Here is a 14,560-nt window from a genome sequence, read left to right as displayed (position 1 = left end):
TTTTTTTTTGATTTTCGAGATAGGGTTTCTTCATAGCTTTTGGTTCCTGTCCTGGAACTAGCTCTTGTAGACCAGGCTGGCCTCGAACTCACAGAGATCTGCCTGCCTCTGCCTCCCGAGTGCTGGAATTAAAGGCATGCACCACCACCGCCTGGCCTGGCCTGCTCCTTCTTAAAGAACACAGTTTTCTTCAGGCCTGCTTTGTACCTCACAGCAGAACTCCAAACCTAATGGGTTCTAATTTTGTCTGCTATGACTAATGAGTCCAAATTATCAAATTTGGCAGATTATGTTTTCCTGATTCGACTAAGACATTTTTGAAATAATAAATTGGTTTGTTAAATTGTTATGTCTCAGAAGACTCGCGGTTTAAAACATTTATGTTCTGTATTAATTGCTACAAATTAAAAAGAGGAGGCAGACTCTAATGGGGGAATGAATTGCTTCCTTCATTAAACAGCCCTACTATAAATTATCAACTAAGTTAAACTGAAAATGCTTCACTGAAAATGCAGAAGTGTCTTTAACATGAGAGAATTTAATCTGTATATAAGAATCTTCAGGTTAAGCTAAGAAGAGACACTTAAATATGTATATGTATATGAATATTTGATGTACCATGTAAGATTTAAGTTTTAAATATATGCATAATAGCTTCTACATAGCAAGGCTAGTGCTCTGGTTTCATTTCAGTGGCTTTGATAAGATGCCCCGGCAGTAAGCAGCTGAGTGAAGAGAGGGGTGTATTTTCCCTTACAGTTTCAGGTTCTAGCCCTTGAGAGTGGCTGGACTTCAAAGGCTGGTCACACCATCCCCAGCCGAGAGCAGAGAGAAATGAACATGTGTCTATTCACCTACTTGCTCATTGGTGCTCAACTTGATTTCTCTATGATTAATAAACAGCTCAGGACCCCCAATCCATGGAATGACACTTCCCATTCTGGACTAGGTCTTCCCGTATCCGTTAAAACAGTCATTCATAGACCTGCCAACAGGCTAACCCAATGTAGATGGTGATAATAGCTTGATTCGAGCCACTATTGATGCTAACACTCTTTCCTCCAGTCCTGTTTCTGTTAAGGTTTGGGGACTGTTTCTAATTAGCGTGTGAAGGGTTGGTATGCCATCTGAGAGTTCGGAAGTCTTAAAATCTGTTTACTCCTGAGTACAGAAAAATTTCCTCTGCTATCTACTTTCTTGCCATTAATTTTATTATCATCTTATTTTTCTTGAAGACAACCAAGCAAATATAAAAATAACTTCAATTCACTTTCTGCGATAATTATTTTCCCATTAAAAATCAATCGATAATAATATTTTTCTTTATGTCTCATTTCTGGCTAGGATTTGACTCCCAATAGCAGCAAATGCTTGTTGACTGCTCATGATGAACGAGTGGGTCTACAAAACATTGGTATAAAACCTCACTTAAACCTCACAATGGCCCTCGAGAAGCTCGTCTGTTACACGGTTGTTATCAACCCCATTTGGCAGACGAGGCAATGGACTTAAAGAGACCAGTCATTACTCTACTGGATAAATTAGTTAAGCTTCAGAGGAAAACTCAAATCTCTTCTTTTGGGTCATGCTGAGATTTAGCGACAGGATTTGACGGCTATTATTTGATAAAGAAAAGCCAGAAATGTGTTAAACTGAAAATGTCTAGATCCGATCACTATCCCAAACTAAAGACAGAAATCATCAACCGCAGAGCGTGTTGGAAGAAGTTCCGCCTTTAAATATCATTACTCAGTTCTGTAAATGCAGGGTAAATTCAGCATTATAAAATTTGGAGCCAAAGCAAGATATTCCCCCAGTCTATAAAGGAAACAACACAAAAAGAAGTATCATGGGCTTGTGATTGTTTTCTGACCTCTGAAGAATTTGAGACTGAGGCTGGAGAGATGGCTCAGTGGTTAAGGGTACTTGCTGCTCTTCTAAAAGACCTAAGTTAGATTCCAAGCATCCTCATCTGGAGGTTCAAAACTGTCTGCAACTCCAGCTCTAGGCAACTTAATGGCCTCTTCTGGCCATATGGGGTACTGCCCTCATGGGTACCCATTCACACAGAGACAACAAACACAAAAAATAATAAAAACAAATATTTAGTACTAAAATTGAAACTTAAAACTTTTTCCAAAAGAACAGAGCCATTGACAAAAACCGTGAGAGAAGAGGACTGGCTCTTCTCAGAAAGAATGGCTTACATTTTCCATCTGTTTTATTTTGCTCATAATTACATATTTTTCTTCCTTTTCTTCCCAAGATAGGAAAAAGCAGCAAAATTACTTTTGGAAACTATAAGCTTGCATTTATCACAGGCTACATATACTTTTGCTCTTAAGGTTTCCTCAAGTGTTCCAGGAAATTCGCTTGTATAGTCGTGGCAATACTTTGTGGTAGAGAGATGCTAGCGGGAGAAGCATAGGAAGGATGTGTCGCTTTCTTCTGCTCTTCTGAGTTCCCCTCTGGGGTCTCTGCAAGAGAACAGGTTGACAAGAGTAAACTATATAAATGTAGTTACAGAACTTCTTGTTATAGTACATGGAAGAAGTGGCTGGGAGGGACAGTGCAGTGGTTAGACCTGGATGTCTTTGCGGTAGCGATGAGCAGAGTCATGGAGGAATGCCATTGAGCAGTAGCAGGAACGTGAGAGAATAGTTGCCCGAGAGGGACAGCAAGTCTTCTTCTTGGCTTATGTGTCTCCCAAGAAGTAAATGCCCCTTCTCTCTGAGTGTAGGGATGGCCCCTTTCACCGGTCACATGAGGGTCTTCCAACCGATTCCCAGAGCAGAGGAAGTCCTTCTTACCTGTGACATTTCCCAAACTGCTTTTCTCTTAAAATAGTCAATGCAAGGAAGGAAGAGATGATAGCTCTTCTAGAGAACCCGGGTTCCATTCTCAGCACCCATTCCTGATGGTTCACAAGCGCCTGGAACTCTGGATCCAGGGGACTTGACACCCCCTTTGGCCTCAACAACCCTCACACACACAGCATGCACACACTTGCATATGCATGCAGGCACACACACACTTAGAAAAAATATTTGATATAGCAGGTTGTCATATTTGGGTGTAGCATGTTCCAAATCCAAAAGAAATATTTTTGTAATTCTAGACAAAAATTGAGAAAGAGAGGTGTTATTCTCAGTAGTTCTGAAGCCTAAAGGTAATACCATAAGACAAAGCTAGAAACTTCAAGCCTGTGTCAGGAAGAAACCGTGGAATTACACATTTAAAACATTACCACCAGCGGTTCTGTCTTTCCTCCTTAATATCTGCTTATTATTCCACTGGGTCAGGTAATGTGAGGGTGAGGGAGCCAGTAGGCAGGAGTCTAGGGTGCAGAGCAGAGAAGGGAGCAGTGTGGCAGCTTGGGTGTCTGCCTTGCGTAAGAAGCAAGGCCATTGCGAGTAACAGGGAGCAGCTATGACACAGGCTAACAAATTGTTATAGCTTCTAGTCTGAAACAACATATTTCAGCATCATTTTAATTTAAATGTCTTGGAATGTTGATAGAGTATGCTATATTTCTTTTCCTGTATTGTTAGATTTTTGTGATTTTTTTTCTTTAAGTATACTTTATCTTTAATTATGGGGGAGTGCACATGTGTGTGCAGTGCCCACAGAAGCCTGAAGAGGGTGTTATATTCCCTGGAGCTGGAGGTAGAGCTGGTTATGAGCCACCTGATGCAAGTTCTGGGTGCTGAACTCTGGTCCACCTCAAGAGCAGTGCTGGTTCTTAACAACTGAGCCTTCTCCCCAGCCTTGTTTTGTTTGTTTGTTTGTTTGTTTGCCTTCCCTCCAGCCTTGGTTGTCTTTGTTTGGTTGGTTTGGGTTGGGTTCTGTTTTCTCTTTTTAAATTACTTGCTCGTCAAGTAATTGGACCCTCTGACTCAGACTGTGTCTTTTCATACTGATATTACCAGATTATGTATTATGGAGCTCGTGTGTGTTTTTCCAGTGCAGCCCTATTTTAAATGGCAGTTCCATTTACACTGCATTTGCCAGGCTGCAGATTCAACAGTGTCCGTCAGCTCCCTTAAGCCATTTAAAAAAAAAAAAAAAAAAAGATTGGAACTAAGCCTTGACAGTTTGCATACCACTGTGAAAACCCTGAGAAGTCATAGTTGACTTTTAGATTCTTTTGAAGTTTTCCGATTCAAACTTCTAGATTAAAGATAATATTTTTGAAGTCATCTGAGGAGTCTGTCCTATGAACACTGCGGCCTCCAGCTGCCTGTGCATAGCTTCTTTCTTCTCACGTAGACACAGCTCATCCTCTCTCCATCTAAACTATGAATGGTCATAACCAGGGTGCTCTGTATACTAAACTACTAATGGTTAGACCAGGGTGCTCTGTATCCTAAGCTCTAATTTACATTGTGGCTACAATGTGTCCATCTTAATCATCATTGTGTTTCTACACACCGTGTCCTCACAGGAGTAGAAAACAAGATGAAAAAACTCTCAGGAAACCTGGTTCACTCTGCTCAGACTCTTTGTTCCTAGCTCCTCAGGACCTTCTCCTCTTCTGTGGTTTTCTGACCTCAATACTCTGCATGGATATTATATACAGACTCCTAGATTTATACCTGGATACTTAACAATGTTGTTGCTATTGTAGATTATATTCTAATTTAGATTGCCAATGGCTTGTTGTTACCATATACAAACCCATGATTTTATAATGTGGGACCTTTCTTATAGTGGGGTTTTAGAGTAATTGGCTGAGCACTTCCGATGTAGAAATTTTGTTTTTATTTTGTTAGGGATGCTGTTGTTTGTTCTTAGTTTTAAGACAGGGTCTTAACTCTATTAGCCCAGGCTGCTCCGGACTTGCTGTCTTCCATGGCTTATGCAACCTCATCAAGTGGCCACGTGGCTTGTTGGTAGCACATTGAGCATTCCTTATGCAGGGTGTCATGGTATTTACAAACCCAACCTTCTCTCCTCCCTTCCAGTCTCTATGCCTCTTCTTTCTCCTTCTTCTTTTGCAGAACTTCGGAACTTTAGTAATACTTACCAGGAAGACTGAGAATAAATGTCATTGCCCAGATTATGGCCTTACTGTGTGACTAACCATTAAGTATGAGGTCTACAGGTTTTGTTGTTTGGTTTCTTGAGACACTGTCTTTATCTTTAGATCAGATTGCCTGGAACTTGATTTTTAGTTCAGGATGGTCTCCAACTCACATTCCTTCTGTCTCTGTGCTCGGGTGCCGAGATTATAGAATTGTATCACCATGTCCAGGAAGTAATGTTTTTATAGATTCTTTTACATGGTGAATAAAAATCACTTCAATTTTAGTTTTCAGAAATTGTTTACTATATGTGGATGGATGTTGGAGTTGGTCATATGCTTCCTACATTTGGTGCAATAACCATCAAATTTTTTTCCATTCAGTCCATTGGTTGGTAAATTACATTGTTCAGTTTGGGAATATTGAACTAACTTTGCACTTTCACAATAAACCTTTTTGATAACAATCTTATTGCCTTGTGTGTATTGTAAAGTTGGCTATGGTGGGTGCTGGAGAGATACTCTGTGATTAGAAGCTCTTGCTGCTCTTACAGAAGAACAACAGACTTTGATTTCCAACATCCTCTTCTGGCCTCTGTGGGCACCTGCACACACATGTACACATGCACATGTAGACACACACAGATACACAATTAAATGCAAAAATAAATTTTTAAAAATCTATTGAATTCAGCTTTTTATTAGGATTGCATGAAGTGATGTATATGAGAGATATTAATTTTTAGTTTTATTTTTGCCCTATTTGTTCAGATACTATGACCTGATATTCTCTTTCTTAAGTTCCAATTCAAACAATGAAAATAAATTATATATAATTATCCACATCACATAGACATCCCAGGAAATCCCTGGGCTCTGCCTCTTTGGTACCAATATAGTAACGGCTATTTGACCACTCTTTCCTTTGCCACTTATACACCCCCACTTATTAAAGTCAGCAGAAAGAAATTGCATAATGAAAATATACATGTGCGTATGAGCTGTGTAATGACAACTGCGGTTATGAGTGAAATGGGGCATGTGGATTTTCAGGGATGTTATTACTTTTGATACGCTAATATGATGTCTTCTGTTTTAGGTTTCCCCAAGAACTAAACATGGGAAAGATAAGTGCAGAAATCATGTGGTCTCTCTTTGCCCTCGACATGAAATATGCTCTAGAGGGTAAGTCCATTGCCTAGAATAAATGTAAAGTGAAATATAGATTACTGTATTTATCTAAGTTTTAAAGCACATTATGAAATGGTAGAAGATGAAGGTCACAAAATATTTAAAGTCCTGAAGAGCACATTTTTTCACCAGACAGCCCAAGTTGCAATGTCTTAGCATGTGTTCCACCTATAGAGACATACAGGGGCAGAAATTTTCTGTGGAAAATTTTCCCCAAAGTGAGTCACACCTGAGGATGGGAGAGCAGTACTATTCCTGCTATTTGTCTCTGTAGACTTGGAAATAGCACCTCTAGACAGGTGTGGTTAAAATATGGCCAGCACTCACAAAGAGTCAATAGGAAGATTTTCACAGAAAGCTCCACCTCAGCAAGAACAAATCAAACGTTTGAGCATCCTTCTACACATAAAGGCTGTAATGGGACCATTAACCAAGCAGCCATGCTTGAACACAAAACCTAGTAGAAACCTTCTTGAGATACAGTCAGCAAGTGTACAGTGAGCCAGGGGACACCAAGTGGTTTCCACCTCATTCCGGGTGAGGCAGGACAAAAGGGTAATTGATAGCTGAAGCCCTTTCTTGAGCAAGACGACAAAGCAGAGTTACAAGCACTGCTCTGGGCAGACGATTGCCATACAGCAAGGACAGAGCAATAGCAATGGGGATCTGGGGATGGCTCTACAAAAGCAGACTTGAGGTAGAGACACCACAGCTTTCAAGGAGCTGTCAGTAAGGAACATTTCCTTCATAAAGACCTGCACAAGAAATAGGAACAAAAAAAACCTTGAGGTAAAGGACAAAAGAGAAATAAAGTCAACAGAGATAGATTTGAGAAAAGAAGTCAGTGCCTAGCAAGCAGTAAGTTTCGAGACTGATGGGGAGAGTTGCAAGGCCCAGAGGGCCATACAAGAGGCTTGACTATGCTAAGAGGAATGCCAAGAGACTGTCTTCTTCAGATGTACAACTTAGGAAAGTATTTAACTATTTTCTAAGACTGACTGATGGAGTAGGACCAGCTCAGAGTCCATGCTCCTGGAACCTCTGCTTTTCAGCTTTGCCAAAACATAATGCGATGACATCAAAAAGAATACTCAAGACAAACAAGTGAGATGCATCATGCTTTATAATTTGGTTTTCTGGGAAGTCAAGATCTGCCATCCACAACCAGAGAGCTTAATCTAATCTTAAAAATTATCCTAGCACTGTTCACAGGCAAAGATGAATCGGTCTTTCTTTGTTAGCATGTGAATGACCCATCTGGTCCTCTCATCTCTCCTTCCTCCAGTTAAACACTTTACAACACTTTGACTTGACTGTCTGTGGTCGGAAAGCACTCATAAGAATTAGACAGCAGCCAGCAGTCTACCAAGCACCTAAGACTCCCCAGGCATCCTCTGTCTCCACGATCTGTTCCTTGCACTCTTCAGCCCTGCTTTGGACATCTAAAATGTTAAGAGTCCGCAGTACAAATCTCAGAACCCTCTGTCCAAACTCGCTCCTTCTCCGTCCATCCTTCCTGTAGCTCTTAGCACAGCATTTGTCTAGTGACCCAAGCTAATCGAGTAAGGTCAGCACTGATTCCTTCATGACCAAAACTCATTCTCCACTGTCCCTGTCCTCATGGCTGGGCTTTTCCCCCCACTAGTCTTCTCATACAGCCATGCAAGAGGCTTCCAGTGTTACACTCTTCAGATGAGACTTCCTCCAACACAGTAGTATTTTATGCTCTATAATAAACCATGGAGATGACAGTAACTACCTAAGGCCATCTTAATTCAATGGAGCAATAGGAATAGCTGTGAAGGAAGGACATGCCCATCTATGGTCTTGGGGGCATGTTCATAATTTTGTTTACCTGTTCTTACCTGTACAACCAGAGGATCGCATTGGCTCAAAGGATCAGGTAGTGGGACAAAGTGGCTCCCCCATCAGACTCCGTAGGAATTGATGATTTAGATCCATTTCAAGGTGATACTACCAGTGTGTCCCCACGTTTGCTAGTATAGAGACTTACTGATATATGTTTGGTTATTAGCCTTTTACATACCCTTCATTTATCAACTTGGCAAACCCTACAGTCAGCTGAGAGAAGAAGCCTCTGATGGGGAATCACCTACATCAGATTGACCTGTGGGCATGTCTCTGTAGGATTGTCTCAATCACAAATTGAAGTAGAAGGACCTAGTCCACTGTGGGAGACACATTTTTATATAGCCAGTAGTTCTGGGCTATCTGAGAAAACTAGCTGGATATGAGTCTATGAATGAGCCAGCAAGCAGTGTTCCTCCAGTTTCTGCTTCCAAGACCCTCAGTGATGGACTGTTATGTGCAAGTGAAAGCCAAATAAATCATTTCCTCCCCTAAGTTGCTTTATGTCAGTGTTTTACAACAGCAACACAAAGCAAATTAGAACAATTATCTTTATTTAAAAAGAGTACAAATCCAGGTGTAGTGACCCATGCCTTTAATTCCAGTATTTGGGAGTCAGAAGCAGAAAGATTTTTGTGAGTTCAAGGCCAGCCTGGTCTACATAGTGAGCTCCAGGGCAGACAAAGCTGGGTCGTGAGACCCTATCTCAATAGAACTAAATAATGATCAGTTTTAGACAAGTAAATATAATATATATATCTAAAAATATAAAACTTGATATTTTAATATCTTTGAAACAGTTAAATTATAAATGCTACAATAAAATTTATTTAGCTTTGTTCAGAAGCTTATTAATTATAGGTTCATAATTTCACATTCAATACAAAAGCAGTAACCTAAAATTTTGAGATTCTATCATCAAAAAGAAACCCAAGATCAATCAATTAACTAACAATTTATGATTTTCATAGACATTGGGAATAAGAATTGTCCGAGCAAGAATTTTTGTTCATTTGACTTTCCAAAAATAGAAATATCTCACCTATCATATAATCTTTCCACTTAGAGTATATATAAGTCAATAGTTGTTGGCATTTTACATTTGTTAGTGTTTTCAGGAAGGCATGCATGTAATAATATAGGGAATAACTTGGATGGTGCATCTTCTGTTAAATGACAAGGCTTTATGCTGTATCACTATTTTATTTGTCTCCTCGTATCCAGAAGTCCTTAGTAGAAACTAGTATATGCATTTGTGTGAGGGATGTTGTAAATAGAACAACCTTGAACAAGACCCCTAAGGACAAAGTCAGAGTCCTTCACCATTGTAGCTGAACACTTTGGGATTACAAACTGTGAGGCAATGAAAGATTTGAGAGTTGAAGCAGAAGGTGCAGAAAACTCCATCACTTGCTATTGTGTGAGTTTGAGCAATTAACACACAAACTCTCTAAACATTAGCTTCTTTTCTAAGAAATACTTGGTAATAACAGGTTTAGGGTTGCTGTAAATAAAAAATAACTACGTGTGCGCGCGCGTGTGCGTGCGCATGTGCGTGCATGCTCCATGCATGTGAGGGATGCCCTTGAATGGCAAAAGAGGGCATCAAATCCCCAGCAGCCGTGGTTACAAGTAGCTGAGATCTGCCTCTTGTATCCTGGGAACTGAACTCAAGTCCTTTGGAAGAGCTACAGAGGTCGAAGCCTTTCCCTAGCCCTAAAATGTGTCTTTAATAAGTCTTGCAAGCTCTCAAGAATGGTGCTAATGCAAGGAGACCATCAGTGACCATACAAAGATTGAAAGAATCCCCAGAATTTCCAAGGGTCAGGGCTCAGTTACAGTGGAGATTGTTATGGACAAGGGACAATCTGGATCTCTCTCTCCCCTTTTCCCATTTCAACCTAATAAGTGTCTTCAAGAAACATCTCCATCTCTTTCTTACAGCTCTTGAGTAATAATTAATAGCAAAAGCTTAGGACTAAGAGCATCTCAAGAATTGAAGGTGTACTCTTAAGGACAGTCCCCAGGCAGGCTCTTTGCATGTTGTTATTCTGCACCTTTGCCTCATAAAACATTGTTCAAATTAATTGACTGTGGAGCACTGTTTCAAGCCACTGACCTAGACAGGCTGTGTTGTTCTTACATAATGTGCCTTGTGGCCAAAGTGTCCTGAGTATGACTCGTGAGCAGCTCAGATAGAGTTCAGGTCAACACAACAGAACTGGCAAGAACCTAAGGACTGGATGCTTTGGGGAGCAGCATTTCGCCCTTACTCCAGGGATTCACCAGCCTCTCATTAAAAGATAAAACTACTCTATTCCTATCTTTGCTCAGCCTGTTTGAGGCAATACATTTTGTATTCATGGCTGGCATAAACCACCTTTCAAATTCAATATGCAACGTGATATAATTGATGCAGATGTAATATTTGTTGAGTGGAGCCAGGTATCAGAAGACTCTTGTCCTGAAAAGAACACTGGGCTTAAATTAAATAACCTGAGGGAGGGATGATTTATCATGACTCATATTCCAGAGGATTCCGGCCATCATGGCGGGCAAGCGTGATCGAGCAGAGTAATCACATCTTCAGGAAGCAGAGGAAAGCAGAGCTAGCTGCCTTTCTTCCCCACGTTCAGGGTTGGTCTTGCCTACTTCCTCAGTATTCTCTGGAGAAACCCTCAGGAGCACAACCAGAGGTGTGCCCCCCTCATTCATGCCTCTGTTTCAATCAGTCATCCAAGGTTAAATTCTCATGAAAACATGAGAAAAGCAGTACAGGAAGAGAGAGGTGCTCAGATCGGATGTGTACCTCATGCCAGAACACAGTTGGTCTGCAGCGTTCCTTCCCAATATCTCTCGAGACAGCAGTCAGGCCAAGCTTTAATATGGGGTTTACTGTTCTGTGTTCGCTTCAGTAGTACAATTTGTTAAACATACCAACCCTCAGTTTCTGCATTTGCCTATTGACTGAAATCCTACAGATAAAGTGTTAAGAACAGAGCAACAGGCAAGCAAGGGAGTGAGAGGAAGAGGTGCCAACAGTTAGTAAGGACTCGACAAATGGTAACTATTTATTGATAGCCATTGTGGCCTGTTAAACAAGAAGCAGGCATCTAAATGCCTCGATATGCATGTTGCTGAAATGTTTGACCAGCCAGAAAAATCAATGGACATTGTGTTTGTCGTTGTATTAATTAAGCCTGACTCCCTGGAGTTCTTAACCTGGCTGCTTCTACGTGGTGTGACAAAGACCTGTGTCTTCAAAGTTCTTAAGGGCAGCTTTTGGCAAGATCCAAAGACAGGAGTCAGATGTTCAGGGTCAGGTGTTGGGGGCCCAGATGTTAAGGGCCAGGCACTGAGGGTCAGACTTTAGGGGTCAGGGTGAGGTTTTAGGGCCAGATGTAGAGAAGATCCAAAGGATTCAAGTAATTTCTAAATAATAATCATATGAAAGACTGCTTAGGATTCCTTAAAATATTGGTTCTTAAAGAGACTATGGCTGAGCTTCAAGTCATATTAGAAAGTGCATCCATACTTGAGAATGACAAGGGTGAGGAACAAATATGTTGCAAAGAGGGCCTGCTTGTTCGTCCTGGCCACCTGGCCAGCTGAGCCCCAAAATATAACCACACAGAAATTGTATTCATTAAAACACTGCTTGGCCCATTAGCTCTAAGTTCTTTTTGGCTAATTCTAATATTAGTTTAACCCATCTCCATTAATCTGTGTATCACCATGTGGCAGTGGCTTACCAGATAAAACTCCCAGCTTCTGTCTCTGGTGGCTTCATGGTGTCTCTCTTCGACTCTGCTTTCTTCCTCCCAGAATTTAGTTCCATGTTTCCCACCTACCTAAATTCTGCCCTATCAACAGGCCAGGGAAGTTTCTTTATTCATTAACCAATAAAAGCTGAACATGGATAGAAGGACCTCCTACACCACAGATGTCTGATGTTTCTGACAAATTCACCACATTCTCTGATTGGTGCCTGAACTAGGGACTGAAGAGGTTGTGCCCATGACCCAGTGTCTGATCTCATTACTTACTGGAGAGGCGGGGAGAGGTGTCACTGAGAAGACATCAGTTTGTCTAAGAATTATTTTACTAAATTGGCCTAGGCAGAGATGAAATTAATTATAATGCATAAGGCACAGTTGACTTTTCACCTTGCTTGAGTCTCCTTGATCAAGGTTGTTTACTTTCAGTAATTCCAAAACTTCTTGCTTTATGTTCCTGGAGTAGGCAGGCAGGATAAACAATGTGTATGATTAATTTGGTGACTGTCAATGGAGATATTTGGCCTTCAGATTACAGGAAAGCAAAACAGACATACAGAAGGACCTGAGTTGCTGCTGTCCACCTGAACCTTTAACTGGCCATCATTCACCTTATCTAGTTCAGTGGAAGATAATTAAAATATTATGACCCACATGATATACTGTGTTCCTTTGATAGGTATCAGAGTAAGTATATAATTAACCCATTTTCTCTGGGTCCAAATGAAAAGATAATTAAACAGCAAAAACAAGAAGAAGCTGCTATCTCAGACTATGAATGTCTCTCTCACTGGTCATATCAGCAAATCCTTTTGTTGAATATTCCCTTGTATTCTAAAATTATGTGGTGACCCATGAATATGCTTTCCACAGTGTATAGTAGAATATATAGAGAGTGTAGTAGAATCCCAAGCAAATAGAAATGAATTTCTAGAACCCCAATGAGCTCTTCCATAGACCTGGCAGGTCCCACATTGTCTGTTCGGATACTTTTTGTTGTAATCTGGTCAATATTTAGAGAATACATGAAGATCTTGATGAATATTTTCCTTCTGCCTCTGAGGCTGTAACAAGAAAATTTGAGTTATAGCTCACACACTCTGTGTGTCTACTCGGTTTTGAAATAAAGAGCAATGAGTACAAGCAAAGCATGGTTTTGTCTAATTTTGTATCCTGGTCCCTTGTGCTCCACAGAAACACTGAGCTTTCTGGAATTTTCCATTTGAGATGCTATTTGAACTTAAATCCCAGAGCTGGAGAGATGACTTAGCAGCTAAGAACACTTGGTACAGGACACAGAGATACACAGCCAAACATTAGGCAGAGCTTGGGGGAACCCTGCAGAAGAGAGGAAGGAAGGATTGTTAGAGCCAGAGAAGTCAAGGACACCATGAGAACACAGCCCACACTATCAAGGGCTCCCAGGGGCTCCCAGAGACTGATGAAACAATCACAGAGCCTGTGTGGGTCTGAGCTACATCTTGGGTATGCCTAACAGTGGGGGTGGGATTGTCTCTGACTCTGCCTGCTCTTTGGACCCTTCTCCTCCTAATAGGTTGCTTTGCCCAGCCTTGCTATGAGGGTTTATGCTAGTCTTACTGTAGCTTGTTATGCTGTTATGCACGCATAATCAGGCAACTCATAGCTCCCTATAACTCCAGTTCCTGTGGATCGAACACACTCTTCTGGCCTCCACAGGCACTGCATGCTCATGGTGCATATATAGACAAGCAAGCAAAAATATGTCTACATATACACAAATTAATTAATTGATACATTTCAATTTTTTTAGTAAAAGTGTTTAAATCATGTGTGAACTCAACCTGCCCTCTTGAGGTAGTACCTGCTGGAGAGCTACCATTTCCCTTTTCTTTCATGTGTTAAGCTCGTGGGGACACTTCAAAACAGGGAGCTGGACTCTCTTTCGCTGTCCCTTATACAGATGACACACTTTACTAGCTAACCAGTTAACTAGCTATGATAGTTGATGCTCATTGTCAACTTGATGTGGTTTAGAATTGTAATGAAAATGCACCTCCTTAAAGTGGCTCTGGCTAAGTGTTTTGTCACTGCAATGAACAAAGCAACTGACATGCTGACATCTTAATGGAATCATAGCATCAAAATAATAATAATAATAATAATAATAATAATAATAATAATAATAATAATAATAATAAGCTGAGCAGACAGCTTCCACAGCACCGAAATTGTAAATGAGAAACTCTCAGGTCAGACTGCTGAAAAAGCTTAACCAGAATACATCAGTCACCTATCATGTGACTTTTTATCCCACGGCACAGGAACAGAGCTTCTGGTTGGGATCTATAATCAAGATCCCATCCAGGACTTACGTGCTGCATGACTGACTGACTAGCTGAAGGATGCTGTAGATGGCCAAGCCACCTAGCTGTGGGCAGGGACCTCCATCAAAGCTGGCTAACTAGAAGATTCTGTAGGTGGTCAAGCCCCATGGTTGTGGATGGGGACTCCGGTCAAGGCTGACCAGCTAGAAGATGCCCTAGGAGGTCAAGCCACCTGGCTGTTGATCTCAGTTCTCAGCAGGAACCTCACATTAACTGCCTGACGGTCATTGAGTCTCAGCAGCTAGCTTATCTCAGAGTAGTTCAACTAAAGGGGCTAAAGCTGCCACGTTAGTCTAGACATGACGTAGCCACACCCCGTCACTTCTACAGTACTT

The 14,560-nt window shown here is 41.0% G+C and overlaps 1 protein-coding gene across 2 annotated transcripts in view; it reads left to right on the top strand.

The window, feature by feature from the left end:
- Unc13c (unc-13 homolog C) overlaps nucleotides 1-14,560 on the top strand; it is a 427,364-nt gene that overhangs the window by 268,284 nt on the left and 144,520 nt on the right. For both annotated transcript variants that reach the window (XM_050125822.1, XM_050125813.1), the window contains one exon: nucleotides 6,123-6,208. In XM_050125822.1, the coding sequence (XP_049981779.1) occupies nucleotides 6,123-6,208 (86 nt within the window). The remainder of the gene's footprint in view (nucleotides 1-6,122; nucleotides 6,209-14,560) is intronic.

Source organism: Alexandromys fortis, unplaced genomic scaffold (genome assembly GCF_014885135.2).
Source record: "Alexandromys fortis isolate MF-2015 unplaced genomic scaffold, M_Fortis_MF-2015_v1.1 scaffold_22, whole genome shotgun sequence".
NCBI classification, from domain to species: Eukaryota; Metazoa; Chordata; class Mammalia; order Rodentia; family Cricetidae; genus Alexandromys; species Alexandromys fortis.
The sequence above is the reverse complement of the archived record's forward strand: the minus strand, read 5'-3'. Positions and strand labels throughout refer to the sequence as shown.